The sequence below is a fragment of the Betta splendens genome, chromosome 24 (genome assembly GCF_900634795.4).
Source record: "Betta splendens chromosome 24, fBetSpl5.4, whole genome shotgun sequence".
Lineage (NCBI taxonomy): Eukaryota > Metazoa > Chordata > Actinopteri > Anabantiformes > Osphronemidae > Betta > Betta splendens.
In genome coordinates this window covers 10,399,552-10,417,191 of record NC_040901.2, presented here as the reverse complement: position 1 = coordinate 10,417,191, position 17,640 = coordinate 10,399,552, and the positions used below count along the sequence as shown (strand labels likewise).

The 17,640-nt window shown below is 50.5% G+C and overlaps 1 protein-coding gene and 1 long non-coding RNA gene across 4 annotated transcripts; one reads left to right on the top strand and one right to left on the bottom strand.

Annotated features, from left to right (window-relative positions):
- Nucleotides 1–546: 546 nt before the first annotated feature.
- LOC114849740 (sine oculis-binding protein homolog) lies at nucleotides 547–13,202 on the bottom strand. 3 transcript variants are annotated; one of them, XM_055506473.1, is made up of 8 exons: nucleotides 13,064–13,202; nucleotides 10,781–11,147; nucleotides 8,199–8,328; nucleotides 7,827–8,009; nucleotides 7,576–7,727; nucleotides 6,422–6,517; nucleotides 4,420–6,348; nucleotides 547–614 (listed from the first exon to the last, which is right to left on the bottom strand). In XM_055506473.1, the coding sequence occupies exons 2-7, from the start codon at nucleotides 10,871–10,873 to the stop codon at nucleotides 4,429–4,431; spliced, it is 2,574 nt and encodes an 857-aa protein (XP_055362448.1). In that variant the 5' UTR covers nucleotides 10,874–11,147; nucleotides 13,064–13,202; the 3' UTR covers nucleotides 547–614; nucleotides 4,420–4,428. The 3 variants fall into 3 exon arrangements, with proteins under 3 accessions (XP_055362448.1, XP_028997289.1, XP_028997286.1); XM_029141456.3 differs by having other exon boundaries at nucleotides 547–2,634; nucleotides 4,420–6,327; XM_029141453.3 differs by having other exon boundaries at nucleotides 547–2,634; nucleotides 13,064–13,195.
- On the top strand, nucleotides 12,644–14,904 carry LOC114849741 (uncharacterized). Its single transcript, XR_003784677.3, has 2 exons — nucleotides 12,644–13,386; nucleotides 13,937–14,904. It is a non-coding gene; the product is annotated as an uncharacterized LOC114849741 (long non-coding RNA).
- Nucleotides 14,905–17,640: the final 2,736 nt, after the last annotated feature.

The following is a 17,640-nucleotide window of genomic DNA, read 5'->3' as shown; positions in this document are numbered from 1 at the left end:
TTTTTATTCCTGTATATTGTTGTAAATCTGTCCCATCTACCGTTTATCTATTTCAAGATCATGAGAAGTGTTTTATTATGTAAAGTTACCCTAAACAAGTATAAACGTTGGCTTTTATTTTTGAACACAGTGGCCTATATCCGGTTTTGTGCTGTCTAACCTTTTGTAACATGAAAGCAAATCTCCCTTCTGGTTCTTCTTTCCCTATAACGTCCAATGGGATGATTCTGGCAGGTTTGGGTCCTACCCCGCCTGAGCTGCCACAGCTTTCAAACACCTCCACTAGCTGTCCCCAGTAAACCTTTACCAAGCTGGAATTCCTGCTCTCTTATCTCATTCTCCTGTTTTGCTCTCCCTGCACAGAAACATGACCAACTCTCGGTATTTTAGGAATGCTGATTCGCTGCTTTGCAGACGGGCTGGGACTAATAATAGAAAACTACACGGACAGCCGCGTGTTAGGTGTCTTGTAACATAATTGTTTTAAGTAACAGTCAATTATCACAGAATACATTCAGAAGAACAAAGCAGAATCATACACATCAATGCTCTTAATCCATTTTATTTATTTTACTTTACAAAGAGGTCTTCACCGAAGCTCCTGGTTACTGGGTCTATAGTGAAATACAAACAATCTATTCAGACAGCGGAGGTCACAAAATACCGATGTGTTTCAGGCAACAGCAACAAAATCTTTGACACTAAAAAGTATGTTTTGTCAAAACGCTTGATTTACACACAAACTGGATCACATCGATAATGGCAATGATTAAAATGTGCAATAATACCAAAGTGGCAGTCTTTGTCATTTGAGTTGTGGCGTCAGGATCGAGGGCCACTTGTTGACACGACACCTGTTTACCGTGTCATCACCAGCTCCTACAGGCTGATGAAGCCCCTCTGCTCGATGAGGATGACACCTACCTAAAGGCATGACCTGTGGTGCGGGTGCGCTGTAGGCTGGAATGAGTGGGGACAATGAGCCGCGTACTGTATGTAGGCACACGCACATGAACACACACAAACTGACAAGTATGTCGGAATGACTGGGCCACATGTGAAGTTATTCTAGGAGCGGGTTATGATGACTCCTCGTCCCGGGGGGCCGGAGGCTTCGTTAGGCCGAGGCCTAACGGGGGGCAGCTGAAAGCATCCTGGGCGTGACACTGCTGCTGCGGTGGGAGTCCGAGATAAAAAGAATGGCAGCGGGACGTGGAGGAGCTGTCGGTGAGTCAGTTGGCACTGGATGCAGCATTGTGTCGTGTGTAGCTGTAGCTCCCGGTGCTGTTCTGTCAAAGAGGGGGCCAAGTTACGAAAGGCGAACACTGCTCTCTGGTGGAGACACAGCACAAGGACGTGGGGACGACGGCATCGGAGAGCGCAGACTCCCACGCACACAACCACCGAAAGAGACGACAACAAATTAAGAATAAAGCACTTATTTTTGCAAAATCTACAGATGCATTATCCATAAGTTAATATAACATCAAATAGTGTCTGTGGAGAGTCAAACTAGAAAAAACGAACCCTTACAATGGAACAAGTGTTGACAAAGCCGCTAAAGTGATCTAGCTAGATCAAATCTCATCAGGTGTCCCCAACAGTGGGAACGGTAATACTGATCGCTGCAACTACAGCATTAGACGGTTGAGTATAATACCACGTCTGGTAACACTAGAGGCCTGCTTCTTCTGATCGCAGCCACTCACATGAAGAATCAGATATGAACTGTCCTGTGCCTTGGATGCTCTTTGTGAACGTGCACGATTCTGATTGGCTATTAAAGCTTTGGCTGCTCAGGTGAACGGTGAGTGGACCATCACAGACCAGCTCGGCTGCACAGTGTGTCCCATCCTTTAACCCGTAGGGGAGGTGGAGGGAGCATCTTGTATGGTCCTGTCCTGACAGCTCGGTCAGACTCAAGAGACTCTGCCCAAGGAGCCGGTCCTAACCTCAGCAGGAGTCCTCCCCTCCCTCGAGAGAAGCCAGCTGAGCAGGAAATCACTCCCCAGGACTAGTATGTTTAGAGTGTACTGCATTGCGAGCAGAGAGGTGGAAGAGAGATGGATATACTATATATTTCTAGCTGTTGGTCAAAAAAATAAAAACGCTCCTGAAGTCTGAGCCCCAGTCGGCCAGGTAACCCAAAACCTGGAGTGGGGAGTCAGCGTGGGATATGGGGAGAGGAACAATGTGGCTCTTTGTGCAAGCTGGGCAGAGAAAACAAACCGTTTCCCCTGGAAAGAGATCATATTCAGGCTCCATCTGAGAGGACCACACAAGGCTGATCAGAGCCGTGTCTGCTGTGTGGAGCAGGAGGAGGAGGAGGAGGAGGAGGAGCGCATCTGGGCAGCCACACTAACTCACGCACACGTTCGGACTACGTCGCCCAGGCAGGAAACGCGGGTCGCTCCGTCTCAGGCGCTCGCCGACTCAACGCGACGCGGGCCGGCGGCTCTTTTTGGTCCAAGGCGAGGGGCGCGACGGCTGACTTAATGTGGCCGTCTGGACTGCGCCCTGGGTCGGAGCGGCGCTGCGATGGGGGGACGGGGCTGGAGGGGTGGAGCGCTGGCGTTGTCCAGCAGAGGGCGTGGCACTGGGTCTGGCACCGCCGCACAGTGTTAAACAGGCCGCCTGTTCATTGAGAGGAGCAGAGGGAAAAGGCGGCGTTATAGGATTTTGGCTGATTCTGTGCTATTTCCATTTGTAGCCTATCTCATCGCTATCGAGGCTCATTCCTTAATCCGCCTGCTCTCCATAAACGCCGAACGCGGAGCTTTTACTCACGTCAACACGCCGATAAATACGGCAGGGCACAATCAAACCAGGAACATCTGGCCTTTCTCTCTCTCACACACACACTTACACAGGCTTTCATTCAAATACACATATTAAATGTAAACAGACACACGCGTAAGGGCCAAACCAGGGCTCTGTGCTCCCTCTGTCCCATTGCGTTTGAGTTTCAAACGCTCAGCAAATACCCATGTGGTGAGATCGGATTACACGGGGCTATAAAATATCCCAAATAAAGGCAAGGAAAACTGAGACGAGAAAAAAAAAAAACGGGCTCTTTCCTGAGGTGAAATCCTCCACTTGGCCGCTGATCCTGTCAGCGAGGGAGAGTTTTCAGACTTTTAGCAGGAGAGACAATGGGACGGGACAGCAATGCTGGGCTCAGCGCGCAGAGGTGGCCGGCCAGCTCCCATTACACCCGACGCAGAGCCATAAATCCGTCCGCACGACACAAGCAGCGCACTGTGATTTCATGTCTTGGTTACTAAGGGGATGCTCCAGACCACAACAAATGACAAAGGGTGCAGTGGGAACTCGTTTAGCGAAAGGGAATCTCGTAATGCTTCGGCGCAAAACATCTGGAGTGTAAGATAAAGGCTCAGGTTGTGTTTTCTCTCTCAACAGACGTGGTTTCTTCAAAACGCAGCGATCAAGGTGACCCCTGGCCTTTTGCTCGGAGCGGGACGCGGAGCGAAAGGGAGGCCAGCTGAAACCGGAGCCGCCTCTGCCATATCAGCGGATTAATCTCGGGGCATACTGTAAAACGGTAACCCGATCTCACTATGGCGCGATACCAGCGGGCGCGGGCGGCGGCGCAGCTGCGCGCACGACCAATCAGGCGAGCGGGATCGAGGGCGCTCGGATTGGTCCGACGGGAAAGAGGCCGTTTTGCCGCAGCTGAACAACAACATCTGGTTGGCAGGCGACGGCGGCGGGCGAGCGAAGAGAGGGAGGAGGACCGAGGAGAGGGGAGCTAAAACAGGGTGTCAGTGTGACACGTGTAACCGTATCGCTGCTGTTCTAGCAGCAGCTCCAGGCTTCTGGGGTCGCGTTCAGTCCGTTCAGCTGACCCCCTCAAGGGCACGGGTCTTAAACATCTGGGCCCGCTACCGCCCCGTACGCCCAATCGGTGTCTCCCCTTAAAGCAGACGCGCAGTCACATAGCTGGACCGCCAAACAAAGCGCGGTGTCTGTCAGGTAGCGCCGGGGCGATCGCCTTTCAACGTGACTCTGGCTGCGTGTGCCCTCCACCTCGTAACCCTAGCGCGCCGGGGAGTGCCAGGTTACTGGGATTCTCTCTCTTTGGCGCCGTGCTGTTTAGTGACCGAGACCTGTGATTAGACTCCGCCGTGCGTACGTGCGAATGTGCCTAGGTGCACGTTTCCGTGGTTAAATGCTGTTTAAAAATAATTGTTGGTTTTCAAGTCGACCGACGTGGAATAACACAGGGGGGGAATTTGCCACAAGGGACAAGGCAAAGGGATTGTAAAAGCTTCTAACAGTCCCCTGCAGATGTGAGTAGGATGAGGAGGAACAGCAGCTCCACTTCAGTGTATGATTCAATAACACTAGTACAATAAAAGCACCGCTGTATGTACTTCGCCTTGTAATAGAATCTCTCACCTCTGTCCTCTACTTATTCTGATCTCGGATTCGTAGGCATCGCCTCTTCAGAGCTGGCTCCATGTCGCCACCACTGGGCACGTTCGCAGGGTTCCGCAGGCTGCCCTTATCCCTGAGCTTGGGCAGGAGCAGCGGGGTGGTGGTCCCACCGGTCTTTGGCGCTGTGGGCAGGGCATAGGCGTGGTCCTCATCGGGGACATGGGGGTCCTCTCCGGCATCCCCTGCCACTGTGGAGGGTTCTTCCGACTGGCTGCGAGGGCCCTCAACCCGTACTGGGCCAACAACAGAGCACTTGTTCTCTTTAATAGCCTCCAGCTCACTGAGAGCAGGGTCAGGGGGAGGTACCTGTGCTCTTTGGGGTAGGGAGGAGTCTGGACTGGCAGGTGTGGATGAAGACATCCCGTTTGGAGATTTGATGGCCGAGGATGTGGCATCGCATGGCTGGGTGCTCCCTGTGGGGCTGGGTGGGCTGTGCAAAGGGGAAGTGTGGTCACCTTGGTGATGGTAGACACTGTCATTTGAAGGAGACTGTGGTAGAGAAGCAGTGGGTCTGATGATACTCTGCTCATGGAACACGGACCTGGTGCCCTGGCCACTTCCTGATCCTCCTAGCCCCGATAGGTCCACCACTCCATTGGTACTTAGCTCCAGCTTTACTTGGGTCCTTTGAAGAACCCTTTGTATGACTTGTCGCTCTGACTGCTGCTGCTTGTAGTCTGTTAGCCCCCCTGACCCTGATGCTGAGGATGGAGATTCACTGTACTGTGTCCTGGGGGAGGATGTGCCGCTGTGGGGTGTAGATATTGGGGACGGGAAGGGCCTCTCTGATTTAACCCACTCTGTGTCACTTGGTGAGGGGAGACCTTGAGCCAAGGTCCCCCCCAGTTTACCTGCTACCAGTCTGCTGTCCCCTTCAGGGATTGCTGGAGATGACGGCCTTTTAGCCCTGGACCTACTCCTGTCTGCCCCCTCTGGCACAAGCTGGATGACTCCACTGTGACTCGGAGTCTCGGGGGGGGGTGCTTTAGAGGGGACTGGAATGGGGATAGGAATGGGAATGGGGACAGGTAGGGGGACAATGATGGGATAAGGCACCAGGACAGTGGGCTGAGGCAGCAGAGGGCTAAAAGACGGGATACCATAGTTCATTATTGGAGGCACTGGGACGGGACCTCTTGGCAGCATGTTCAAGGGAGGAGAGTGCAAGCCAGGAAAGTAGGCTCCTGGAAAGGGATGCATCAGTCCAGGTGGATTCAAGGAAGAAGAGACAGGGGGCTGCAGGTGGGGAGAATGAGGGGGTCTTTGGATGGGACTGGAAGGGGGAGCTGGGTGTCTGGGAGGATTGGCAAGGGGACTTCTAAGGCCCTGAGCATGAAGTGGAGGTCTGATGAACGGTATAGGAATTTGAGATACCGGCTGATGCTCCAGAGGGAGCCGGGGAGGAGGTGGAGGAGGAGGAGCAGTGTGCGGCAGCCCCTCTACAGTGGGTAGAGGAGGAGGAGGCTGGATGGGTCTCTCCAGGGTTCTCAGCCCAGAGACAGAGACCTTGGATGAAGAATTAGAAGATGCCTCTGAGGAGGAGATGGAGGCGGATTCTGCCGATCCGTGGATGAGTGACGGCCCTTTAGGAGAGATGTTTCTGTGACGAGTTTCCCCTGCGCTGTTGCTACTGTTCCAGGACTCCGGAGTGAGAAGCTTCTGCCCGGCCGCGCTGTCCACCCTCGCCTCCTGAGCTGTCCTGCTCGGGCTGGAGCTGGTGCTGGTGAGAGCGGCGCGGGCCTCTCGGTAGAAAACGTCCATCTTGTACTGATTCAGACACTTGGTGCTGCAGAACTGGAGTCGCTCCTCCCCGGATCCGAAGTCCAGGTACTCCTTAGTGTGACGGACGTGCTTGCACCAGTCACACACCTGGGGTTCAGGTGAGAGAGACTGCGGAAGGTCAGCGAGTGTTTACATTGAGCTCGTAAAAATCACAAAAGACACATTCATGGCGACCACTTACTCTGACGCTGCTGTTGATCTTCAACACCAGCCGGGGCGAGTCCTCTGCGTGGGGACGCTGAGGGGATATCTCACCGTGGAGGTCTTCGTCTCTGGCCTGACAGGGGAAAACCACACTGTGACACACGTGACACGAACCACAGCGAAGGTGTTTGTCAGATCTGAGCTCAAAGCGGCCGCTGATGGATTAGTTCTCAGACTCGCAGCGATGTTGCCGCAGTTGCTTTAAATCAAACTGTCATGCTGCAATTACTCAGTGGCCATGAAACCAAATTCGAGCTTCTTACGTCAGTGTGAAAAATAGCTTAGAATGAATCTTGCTATGGAGGTTAGAAACATACAGAAAACTTAGAGGAACGAGCAGGACGACACCGTGGAAGAACCTATAAAACAGATACGACTCCACAGCCCAGCGAGGAGATAATGCAGGTGATGTATTGTCGTATTATTAATGGCCTTGACAGTATTAATATGGGAAATTCCTCCTGATTCATGTAAGCCGATCTGTTGTGAGTCGGAGCGCTCCCCCATTTCTGTGACCCAACGCTTCGTGTTGAGTTACGAAACATGAGGCAGCTGAAGGTAAGGTATGCACTGAAAGTGGACACCTCGCCCCAGGCCTCCTGGCCTTCCTCCCCGACAAGCAGCAACAAGCCGACAGCGCCGCTTCCCTCCCTCCCGCCTCCGAAAGGCTAGAGGGCTTGTAGCGCGCAGTCCGTCCCGGGCCTCCTTTTCTTCCTCCGCCGCCGTGTGAATGGAGCTAGCGCAGCGTAAACAACAGCGGCGGCGAAAGGCGACCCGGCGGCCTGTCAGCCGCCACCTCTAAGGAGGGCATATCCATGTCGCAGTGAAAGGTGAAAAATTGCGGCCATTCGCACGAGAGTGGTTCCCCGCCGCCGCGGCCCTGCCGTCCTTCAGCTCGCAGCCACTTAACGACCGGCCCCTCTTCCATTAACGCGAAACCGATACCGAAACTTTGACCTCCCACCCAGCGCTCCCTCGCCGACTCCGCTTTAATAACTCGAAAGCTCGCTCTCAGATGCTCCAGCCCTTCATGTACCTGGCGCCCCCACCCCCCACCCCCACCACCACCTAGCGCCTGCGTTAGCATGTGCATGCTAAGGCCAGCGCCGCGTGTCTGCGTCCGCCACCGACCTTGTTGCGTTTGAAGTAGGCTCTCCTGCAGGCGGCGAAGCACTTCTCGCTGCAGAAGCTCTTGAGCTCGGAGCCCATGCACAGGGAGTAGCGCTTCACGCCTTCCTTCTGGCACCACACGCACACGATCTGCACGTTCTGTACGTCTTCCACTGGCGTGTGAACAGCAGACGACAGAGGGAGTGAGTGTGAAGACATGTTCAATCCCAGAGCACTTGGGGACAACGGCCTCTTAGGGACCGTCTTACTACCTGCTGATGGCTTTATAAGAGGCACGATGACAGGGGCGCTCTTGTGCTCCTTGGGAGCGGTGAGGGAGGAAGAGGATGACGAAGAGGAGGGGACGCTGGAGGACTCCCTCTCGCCGCTCTTCATGGCCAGAACCGAGTGGCCCACTTTTGCGTCCAAGCTCTTGGGCTTTGGCAACGAGTTTTCTGCCGAACATACAGACAAAAAAAGCTGGTAACTTGGATTAATAGTGAAACAGAAGAAACGCAACCTGAGACGTTTCCACAGGAAAATGCGTCTCGTCAAATCTGAATAGTGACTCAGTGTCTGCGCTGAAAACCTGCAGAACCTGTTAGTGTAAATGTACAGTGACACTTTATTCTAGCGGCCCTCACCTTTTAGCACAGACACATGCTGACGCCTCTCTCTGTAGTTTCTGATCTCGTTGGCCTCGGACTCTCTGAGTTCCACCTTGTCGTACCCGTACCATCCCAGCAGCTCGTTCATGGTGCTTTCTGCAAACGTCTGCACGGCGGAAACAACAGTAAAAAGTGATTAAGGTCGTATGTAAAGGGAGAGGGGTAAACTGAGCCACAGCCCGCTAGTGGGAACTTAGCGTTGTTAGTAGAACATTTATCCTATGTTAAACATAATCAGACCTTCCTACTCTGAGTTTAAGCAAGGGATTCTTTCTCAGCCCCAGCCCTGTTGGAGAAATGAATACGGACACACTGGAGTACAGTATGACACTTTTTCCATGATGTATTCGAGTTGTTTACTCTTGCTAAATCTGAGACGGAAAGGTCTAAAACCCAACACCAGTGTGAAATCTATGAATCATCCTTTGTTTATCTCTTTTAATTGGAAAAAAGAGGGAGAAAAGAAAACTGTTCTCCACAGATCCCGCGTTTTTTTTTTTTTTATTACGACCAGATGAAAAAATAAAAAAATATATATTATAAAAAAAAAAAAAAAAAAAAATACAAAGGTCTCTCTCTTCATCCACCCACCTCTCTCTCTGTGGCTTTGGGAGAGCCGGATTGGAGGAGAAACCCGATCCAGAACAGGCAGAAATCAGAGTTGGACACCCTACACCACAGCGAGGTCCCACGGTTCTCGGAAATGCCCCACTCCTCTCCCTTCTCCCTCTCCTCTCCTCCATCCACCTCTCTCTCTCCCCCCCGTCCCTCCCTCTCCACTGCCCCCGCCGTCCTCATCCTCCCATCCACCCCGGCACCTTCCAGCCCCGACACCCGACACGGCGCTGCGTCTCACGTTACACCCTTTTCGAGCGCAGCCAGTCTGCTGTGGTGATGTTGCAGCGCTGTAGTACTGACGGCACATTCTTTCCCCCTCTTTCCTCACTCCGACCTCTACTCTCCACTAGGGCCTCCAAGAAATGGATCTCGCCCTCGCTCGCTCACTTTCTGCCGCGCGCGCGTGTGTGTGTGTGTGTGTGTGTGTGTGTGTGTGTGTGTGTGTGTGTGTGTGTGTGTGTGTGTGTGCGTCTGGGAGAGTGTGTGGGTGAGTGCGAGTATCACATGCAGCTAAATATGCCTAACGTTGATTAAAGTCAGCGTATCCGGTGTCCGGTGCTGCGCTCGGTTCTGACGTGGAGGGAGTGGGACTGGATGTGGTGTTGAAACAGATGTATTACAGAGACAACAGTCGGCTGGACCTCAGCTGAGCACGAAGTCCGTCTGGCTGCGCCGTCCTGGCGTTCTCGCGCTCTGTCGTTATTATTAAAGATGCATATCTGGAGGATTGTGTGTTTCCCACACAGCCGAGTGTCACTTAGTCGTTCTGTTTTCTTGTTAGCGACGGGCGTCCTTTTTTTCTTCCTCACCCACCCTTCCACTTCCCACAATGTTGTTTTTGTTTCTTTTTGGCAGTTCAGACAAACATCTGCTTTGTGAGAGTGACAAGCCATATCCCAAACCACAGAGAGGCCTGAAGCCAAAGGCAACAAACCGGGCCTGACCCTGAGACTCAGCCCGGGCAGGCTTACATCAAGCGGGGGTAGGGTTTCACATGTTTAGATTAAAATTAGTTAAGTTGTAACACTAAACCTCCCCTGGATATCAAACGCTACGATCCAAAGCGCTTATTAAAAAAAAGCAAATTTCCTCTCTCACGAAAAGGCCAGAATCTCGTCCTTGTAGCTTCTCTCCTTCTGGAGGGAGCCTCAGATTCGCTCCAGTGTCTCAGATAGCCAGTGTCCAAACCCAAACAAAACAGACAATCCACGGATTCGTTTCCACGCAGTAACGGGCTCATAATGGTGGGAGGGAAACCTCGTCTTTTGCACATGTTTATTCATAAATACCATTAAGAAAACAGCTCTATTTCTACTACTTTGTGTGTTTTGCATCCTTTAAACTGGGTGACAGTGCTTGGGCGCTTTCAGAGCGGAGCTGAGGTGAGGCTATTTAAAGGTTATAAATGCCCACTCTCTTTTTGGAAACCTCAGCGGCACGGCAAGTGTGCGCGCCGCAGGCGCGAGGAAGAAATGACGCACATCTGGAGCTCCGCTGGACATTTCAGCGAGCGCCTCCGGCCACAGCTGGCCCGACATGGCGTCACTTGAAGGCAAAAGCCGAACTCATCTTCACGTCGAACGCACACGGACGCTCCACCGTCTCCCAGAATGCGTCTTTTCGTTGGGCCATCTTTGTGTTAAACAAATATTATATGTGCTATAATAAGTTTCCACGGGCCCAAATCTGCTCGAAGCTTCGCGCTTTCATGAAAACCAAAATCAAAAGGGTCATTGAGCTGTGATTGCTCATGAAAAGGCAGTTGAGGAGCATTAGATGAAAACACACATAGTGTGTGTTTGGTTATTTCCAGCATTGATTTGTGCGCAGCTGACTTGAGCTCCGTGAGACGCGACGCGTAAAAAGTTACCATTCGGTCCATAACGAGTCTCAGCGGCTCAGAGTGAATTTAACGGGGACTGACTCAGACTCACGCTCACCTTCATCTCCTGGTTGATCTCCCTCTTTACGGGGTGCGCGGGTTTCCTACTGCGTTTATTTTCCGGTGGTCTCCCTTTCTCCATCTCTGGCATAGTCCTGGTCCGGCTGGATCCAATCCGGATCAGTGTTGGGTGTCAGCTGGGACAGTTTCAGCGGAGCGGGGACGAGTGAAGGCTGTCACTCCCGGTGACAGCGGCTGTCATTCCCGGACGGCTGAGTCCCTCATCTGGAGCTTCACACCATTCGAGTCCACCGAACACGCGCGCGCTCCGGGCTCCGGGCTTCAACACAGAACAATCCCTACTCTTTCTACTCCAGCACTGTCAAGTTTCCACCGGTGCTCAGGCGTCGTGTTCCGGTTTAGACCTTCAAAGTAAAATGTACATCACGCCCTTAAATCACATGCTTATTTAAACAAGATTAACTTAGAGAAAAGTAGCAATTGATTTGTAATTCCTTGATTTCGTTGTTATGACATTGCTCATTATTGTCGTGCATTTGTGTCTAATGCAAAACAAACAAGCAAAACCTAAACAGTTTAACAACGTGGCCTGCGCATAAAAATCTGAGCGCCATGGAAACAAACCTTTAGCGTCTGCGTGTAGCGGATGTTGTGATGTGTTGACATATGCAAAGACCCGCTCGTGCGCCCTGCGTGCAGCTTGACTGTACGGTCTCCTGATAGGGAGGGGAGGGCCCTCTGATTGGACGTAACCCAACCCCCCTGCGCGCCCACCCCTCCCAAATCTCAACAGCTACATTTCACGAGGAATGCAAAGACTGTGTTTTATCTGAGGGGACACAGTGCAAACACTGTCTGTATACCCTGTCTTAAAATAAAGAGATGAAACGAGCGCTGAGAGTTAGGTGATACCATGGCAGAATGTTTGGGGCTTTCTCAAATGCCATCTGTTTGATCACGGCTTGGTGTGTGTGTGTGTGTGTGTGTGTGTGTGTGTGTGTGTGTGTGTGTGTGTGTGTGTGTGTGTGTGTGTGTGTGTGCAAGCTCGGCAGAAAACACCTGAAAGGTCCACATTTGCCCTCTGAGTGACACACGTATGCCAAGGTGGAGGGAGGTGTGTCCTTAAAACCCCTCTCCTGATAATAAAAACTTGAACACACACACTGTTGTCAGGTCAGATTTGTTGGACAGTTTTGCTTATAGTCCCTGCACTGACACACTTGGACTACGGCTGGCGGCTGAACGTCCACCTGTGCAGAGAGGAATAGGCAGGTTAGACAGATAGGGCCTCCCTGTCTGCTGCCTTCTCCGTCTGATCTGGTTGGAGGAATCCAGGGATCTACGCTCGTGTAAACAGAAACCCGATCTAGTGCACAGCGCTTGGGTTTCTCCCCCTCACAGACCCGCTGCTGATACCCGATCCGGCCCGGCTTTGGGAACACGGCTTATCTGATGCCTCACAAAAGGCCCCTCTCTCAGGCTCTCCATAACAACGCACATCTGGTGCCTCTGCAGGGAGTGCGGTCCCTTTAGGTTCCTCTGGGGGGTCAACAAGACTGTCTCGCTGTTTTCTCAGAAATCCTCTCACACAAATGACAGCGGACTACAGAGTGCATTTCAAGGTCTAGAGTTACAATCCTCAACATCTGGAGTGAATCAGAGGAATTGGCTACTTTGTGTATCATTACCTGCATAATTCCCTGCAGACACGTGATTACACGTGGACACAACCTGTGGGCTTAGAGATGATTTCACGCACATGGAGGACATCTGCGCATCTTGTCCAATCTCAGCCAGCATAAAATTTAAATAACACGTTTTAATTTAGGTCCTGCCAAAGAAACCGGACCCCACGGCTCAGAGGATGGGATTTCTTCTGCGCCGCCAGTACTCAGTCATCCATCCGTGACGGTTTTGTGTTTTGTTGCTTATTTGTGTCATGAAACTCGTTGTAATTTTTTATTTAAAGGCAGTTTTGTGGCGCCTGAAACAGGTTTTCAACGCTAGATGTCGCTGTAGCCACATTTATGACACCGTCTGCAAACACCGTTGTTTGCTGGTTGTTGGGATTTTCCACTCAACTTTTCTAACGTATTTTATCTTATCACGAAAGGTAAGAAATTGAAAGTTAAGATGAACGTTGTCATTTCGGAAATAACACCCCGAATGTTGCCTAAAACAAGAATGAGCAGACTTAATGTCACCATGGCAACAGAGAGCCCCCGTTTCTACTTATTATAACATGCTTTTAGGGCAGAATTCGGCAGGTAAGTGCAAAAGGCAGGAGCTGAGCCTCCTTCCCAAATCACTGAACCCTCACCTGCAGAAGTCCGCAAATATCACAAAGCAGCTCATCTAGTCGCCAGACGGTAGTTCTGCGGTCAAACATTGAGTCAAACACCGTCGTTATCCTATTTCTTCCTGACCGTGGAGCGTGTCCGGCGCCTGCCTACGTCACACAGCTGCCGGTATAAAAGCGCTCCGTCCGGAGCAGCCCCATCATTAGAGAGAGGCAGCGTCCGCGGCAGGCTCCTCCATCCGGCCTCATTGTCACCAAGAAGCGGAACGGCAGCAGGGAAAATGTCAAAAATGACCATCGTTCATTTCGGAGTGGTTGTATTCGCTGTGTGTTTATCAATACAGGTAAGACGAGGCTTTTACTACATGTATATATTCATTTGTTGAAGATGTAAAAAGTGAATTGATTCTTAGATAGAGATGCGTGGCTGCGTTGGTTTTACTGACGGGTGGAGGCTAATTCTGGGCTGACGGGTTACTTTGACTTTTATAACGGAGCCTGTGCGGGACTTTAGCGTCAGGCGGTTGAATGCTCTGCTCCGCTGGAGGCCAGACTCCAAACTCTCCCACCAGCCGACCCCTGAAGCGTCTTTTCTGCGTCTTTATCTCTTATTGGCCAACACTTGCACCCAGGTGAATTAATGATTCAGGCGCAGCGTATTGTCTCCCCGAGCAGAGGTGGGGAGGGAATCTAGAGTTACTCTCAGGTACGTGTCCCAAAAGGAACCTGAGCCGTGTTTGCAACCGGGCCCTCGTCACAGGGCACGCGAGTAATCAGGAATAACAGTGTGGGACGTGGTCAACAGCGGCCGAGCGGCTCCCGGCGAGCTTTGCCACATTCTGACCAGCGTTGAGTCACCCCCCCTCCCCCCCCCTCCCTCCTCTCCCCCGACAGGTGGTCTCCGTGAACAGCGCGAACGCCACGGCGACCAACTCCAACAGCACCACCGCGGCTCCAGGCGCCTACAGCAGCTCAGCCAACGCCACCGCCCCCGCCGGGGCCGGGGTGGCGCTGCACGCGGGCACCTGCTCCCTCCTGGTCCCCGTCGTAATGGCCGCCGCGCTCCTGCAGAGCTACTGCTGAGGCCTGGACCCCAGCCCACCCCTACACCGCCCCCTCTTCTGCTATCCCATCATACCACACAGTCCACCCTCATTCCTCTCTCACGGAGACCACGAGACTAACGCGGATGGACGCCGAGACCGTCTTCGTTCCCCCTAAAAAAAATAAAACATGTAGTTCAAGACATTTATTTAATAAAGGGGGGTTCAGCTGGATATTATCACCCCTCCCTCCCACTCCCCTCTTCAGTCCCTTGCATGGAATCAAGAGGATGGTGGTGCAGCCAGCTCCCCTTTTGGTTTGCGTTTCCATAGTCACGCCATCACATTCGGGAGATGCTCAGGGCTGCAGTCTCGATCGAAACGCGGACCACATGCGTGTACAGAGGCTCTGTCTGTGTTCAGTTCCATGAAATGTGGCACAAACAGAAGGAGATTGAAAATATAAAAAAAAAAAGTGTGAGCCAGGTAGCAGCTTTAGTCGGGTGTTTTCTAATTTGGCTCCTCGGTCTTTTTACTCCAAAAGTCAAAGAGACGCGCGTCAGTTTTCCCTTGTGGCTTTTAAAGATCTGTGGTCTTTTTTCTTGAGGGTTTAATTGACACTTTATCCCCTTCATCCGAGGATGAAACGCTGGAAATGTATGCATGACCTCATGGCGGAGGTTGATGTTAGATTTATATTCCCCACGTAATAGTTTATATTTTGTATAAATGGAAATGTTGTATTGTTTATTAGTTTGGGTATAAGATAATGGAAGAAATGATGATGTACAATAAAATAAAATGACACAAAACACTGTATTTGTTGTTTTTCTGTGTGTCTTTGAGATGAATTGAAACAATACTCCCAATAGTCGCGTGCTGCAGGCTTTCCTGGGCCGAAGGGTGTGGTGGGGTGTTATTATTACTGCTGAGCTGCCGTGCAGTCTAGACGGGCAGCTGCTAAGCTACAGGCTACAAAGACGGACTCAGCGTTCTGTGGAGCCCCCGGTGATCTTCTCTGGAGTGGTGCCAGGGCAAGCGCACAACGTCCGCACAACACGAGGATTGTTCCTAGTTTAGACTCTGCATCCAGGAGATATGTAAAAACAGGCATTCAAATTAGGCGTGAGCACATCAATATATGTCCGAGATGCTACGGGAAAAAAGTCCAAATGTCATATTTGGTTGGGTTTTCAGGCCTGTTCATGTTCCACTGCTAAATATGCACTAATGAGAAGGAAACACCAGCCTTTCCGCCTTTCTGACTGAAGTTTATTTAATGAGACGCCAGACACTACTCTTTAGTTTGTATGAATAATAAAAAGAGGGAATGCATCTTTGAAAGATATATTTTTTGCTTATTAATACAATTTTAGGAGCAAAGCTTTTCCAGCTTCAGCTCTAACTTTCTATTTTTTCTCCACAGTCGCTTTAAACTTTACTCTGTGTTTCTTTCCGTTAGTAAAAACACTATCAGCAAAGCTGATGAAGCTTAAAGCCCGTGAATGAGTAGCAATGAGTGCATCTCGGAAATGCCTCAGCACCAGCAAAGCCGGGCCCATGACTCATTAGTCCGGCCTATTGTCCCTCAATCCTCTCTGCACTGTTCACCTCTGCCCCCGCGCCTCGTCTCCCCCCGTTCTGCTGATCTGTCCGGTTGCTGTTGTTCATCGAGTCGGAGCGACACAGCCGTGGAGTCTTAAAAATGTCCTTCTACGTGCTGTTTAAAAGGCAGCTTCACGTGTAAGGCGTGCGTCTCGCAACCTCGCGCTCATCAAATTCCCTGTTTCACTGGATATGACTTATATATGTGATTAAATCGCAGAGCCTCAGGCCGGGATGCACTTTATTCCAAAGTGCTGGTTGACGGGAGAATGTGGAGCAGTAGCAGGTCCTCAGTGCTGACAGGCCTTATCTCGCTTTATGCGTGCAGCATCTTAACTCACGAGAAAATCAATGGCCCAATTTACAGCAGCTCTTTATCGATTGAGAAATGTGACTCAATAAACATGCTTCCGTCCTCCTCCTTCCCGCTGTAATCTCATTCGACCACCGTGCGGTTTGGCTGAGTCATTTCTACAGAGATGATACCTAATCATCCTTCCTCCTCTTCCTTTGAATGATCTCCTGAGCTATTTGTTCATTAGAATTAGCATCTTGTATATTTGCTGTGTGTGGAGTTTAGAGCAGCTTTGTTTGTTTGTTTGCTGTGACCACACATTGCTGAAGCCTCCACTCAAAGCCGCGTCCATTAGGCACGAGCTGGTGTTTGAGGCGTTTGTCTTCATTCATCCTCTGTCTCCAGTGTTTTTCCTTCTGACTGTCCCTTCTGCTTCCAGTAACATTAGAAGCATCATTTACTGTCTGCCAGTTTTTTTTTTTTTTTCCTGGAAAGGCCCATTAGACGAATCCTGTCGGAGCACTAACACCACCACCACCACCACTAACACCTGTGATGACTTCAGACCAAATTCAGAGTGGATTTGTTTTCTTTGGCACAGTCTGGTACCGTCTGAACTCAACACACCTGAAACAAGAGACACTAGTCGCTCACATGTTCCACGGCATCTTCTTTAAAAACAAGGTCAAAGGATACGAAACATGTTTCGTTCCATTGCGTCTTCAAGTGCAAATCAACCAAAGATTGTATTTTTGAGCATTTATCCTAATTAAGTTACGCAGGGCCTCCTTTCCTGACGTCCGTCACCCAGCAGATCTTTAATCATTGATTGCTCTTATGAATTATTCACACAGTCGCCTGTGTTGTAAGGACAGAGTCGCACACAATGCTGGTTCCTCACCGTCTTTTCATAACAGTTCTGTGAACACATGGTCATATTTAAATACATGGTGAAAGGTCTATATGTCCACATATTCATGTCTAGACGCACAAGGACATATGTGTGTTTACATGGTAATCACGTACTGTAGAGCGGTCATGTTTGTGTCATTATGTGCCAGGACCCTCTGACTTGTGTCAGGTTACAGGACTTTAATAAAAGAACAACAATCTGAATATCTGTTTATTGTCCAGAGGCTGTATTTAACTTTAAAAAATTAAATTAAATAAATATTTCGTACAAAGGCTCCAGTATTGTATTCAGACGTTTAGCCTTCATTGGAACCTGAAGGGTGCTTATGCTCATTAATAATCCAGCCTCAGACACATGACTTGGTCTCACACCTGTTCAGCTCTGTTTTCTGTCTAGCGTCCAAGAGATGGAAAATGGCCGATGGACGACAGCTGCTGCAAAGTACTGTATTTCAAAAGCTGCTTTACCTCCTCTGATGAAGATTTCTATTGTTCCCACCCCAAAGCTTTTTCACCAAGGTCTCCTACAGTATTTCATATGTATTGATTGAGCAGCCAAAGAGAACACAGAGGGACAAGAACAAGTTAATATCTCCATGTCAGTAACAGAAACACACTGGAATATAATAATGTAATGTAATTATGTGTCATTGTTTCATCAACGCTATTTAAAGCTGAACTGTATTTGTCTGATCCTTCTTTAACATGTAAAATTAAATCAGTTTGGTAAATGAAGTTAGGAA